Source organism: Nicotiana sylvestris, chromosome 9 (genome assembly GCF_000393655.2).
Source record: "Nicotiana sylvestris chromosome 9, ASM39365v2, whole genome shotgun sequence".
Taxonomy (NCBI): Eukaryota; Viridiplantae; Streptophyta; class Magnoliopsida; order Solanales; family Solanaceae; genus Nicotiana; species Nicotiana sylvestris.
Window position 1 is genome coordinate 26,218,223 of NC_091065.1, and position 1,810 is coordinate 26,220,032.

Genomic DNA, 1,810 nt, shown 5'->3' on the forward strand with positions numbered 1-1,810 from the left:
ATATGCTTTCTTCTTTTTTGCAGCAATCCTATAGATGCCACACGAGGTTCCCGGCCTGGCGGATTGGTCTCGAAAATTGGCAGCTTGCTCGACTTACGATGAGCGTAAGTGGCGAGATCTGTCCAAGGGTAGATGGGAGGCAAAACACCATGGTACGTGCTATGTGGCTTATTTTCTTTGAAAGGTACTTTCTTTTATGTGTACTAACTCCGTCACCATAGGCATTGGAGAATTTTCTGAGATAGGGCCGTGTCCCCTCGGGGAGGAGGATGGATCGTCAGCTTTGGGGCCGAGTCCTCGAAGGATGAGGGTGCTCATAGTGAGGCAAACCCTGCTCGGAGGCTCAAAGGAGATACATTAGCTAGGCCTGCGACATCTGAGGCTTCTAGCCTTGGAAAAATGGTTCCTCCTTTACCTCCGTCTTCCTTTCCTGTCGAAGGTACTTTGAGGGATACAAGTGTTCAGCCGTCGTTCTCGCCTTCTGTCAAAGGTACTTTGAGGGATGTTCAAGATCAGGGGCTGCCTAAATCAAGCGGGGTCTCGAGCGACCATGTCCCCACCGAGATCGGTTCGACTGGGGCTGGTGAGACTAAGCCAGTAGGTGCACGCTCAACCTTTGAGGAGGCTCATCAGCTTTGTTCTATGGTGAGCTTTGGTCAACTTTGTTGGTCTTTTGATTTTACATTTTCATTTTCTCATTAAGCTTCTTTTTCATAGGCCTTTGACAAGCTTAAGTCCGAGCTGCTCCCCTATGAAGCCAGGTTAAGGAAAGCATTAGATGGGGAGAAATCCCTCAGGCTTCTTTGTGATAAAAGGGGAAAATAATTGAGGAACCTTCGGTACGAGGCGAATCAAAGCCTGAACTACAAAAGCCACCTCGAGAAATAGGTAACCTTTGCTCCGAGGGAATGCATGCTTCTTCTTCTATCCACAGATATTAATATTTTGATACTTCAGCTGCAGATCAAGATAGAGGATCTGGAACACCTTTGGGGCGAGGTTGGCCAAGCCAAGTATGAGTATAACGAACTAAGGGCTCAGATAGATGCCCATATTGCGGCCAAGAAGAATGCTTTGGCCAAGGTTTCTGCCCTCGAGGTGAAGCTCCAGAACGCCCATGAAAATAGCTCGGTTCAGACGAGCAGGATTGCAAGGCTCGAGTCCGACCTTTTGGAGATGAAGGCCGAGGCCGTGGATGCCCGGGCTGAAGCTGAAGAGATTCGGGCTAAGGCCGACAAGGAAGTGTCCGTCTATTTAAAAGATGCTGCTGATGTTCGAGCTAAGTTGAGAGGGGCTTCCGATCGAGAGAGAAAAAGCAATGAGTATGCCTGGTACAAATCCCATAAAGAAACCCTCGAGGAAATCCATGCTAGGGGCTTCGATCTCTCGGAAGAGATTGAGCAGGCCAAGGCAGATGAATACGATGCCAAGTTCCTCGTGTCTAATGCCGAAGATAATGAGGGAGAGGTCGATGGGGCAGCAGTCCCAGAGGGGAGAGTAGACTAGGCTTTTTCTTTTTTATTATTTGTACAGGGCTCTCAAGGAGCGTTTGCAAATGTAGCCTTGCATTGTATCATATATGTATATATAATGAAACCTTTCAGTTTTCTCCTTTCATGAATTTCTATTTGCTTGTGTATGTCTTTCTTTGTTTTGAGTTTTGACGTTTGTCAATGATTAGCCAGACGAATTGGCCTTCGAGTAAAAACCCTTAGGTTTATAATTCGGCCCTGGGGCTTGTTAGGCTAGCCCGTAGGCTCTTATGCGTAGGGTCAGTTCGACCTTTAATTTAAGCTGGCAACAGTGGCTC

At 47.5% G+C, this 1,810-nt stretch overlaps 1 protein-coding gene across 1 annotated transcript; it reads left to right on the plus strand.

The window, feature by feature from the left end:
• The first annotated feature begins 399 nt into the window (after positions 1–399).
• On the plus strand, positions 400–1,506 carry LOC138877361 (uncharacterized). Its single transcript, XM_070156966.1, has 2 exons — positions 400–645; positions 958–1,506. The coding sequence occupies exons 1-2, from the start codon at positions 400–402 to the stop codon at positions 1,504–1,506; spliced, it is 795 nt and encodes a 264-aa protein (XP_070013067.1).
• The last annotated feature ends 304 nt before the right edge of the window (positions 1,507–1,810 follow it).

Coding starts and splice junctions, on each gene's coding strand:
- LOC138877361 (XM_070156966.1), top strand. CDS start 400: ATGGTTCCTCCTTTACCTCCGTCTTCCTTTCCTGTCGAAGGTACTTTG. Junction 646..957: donor CTCATCAGCTTTGTTCTATG/GTGAGCTTTGGT, acceptor TTGATACTTCAG/CTGCAGATCAAGATAGAGGA.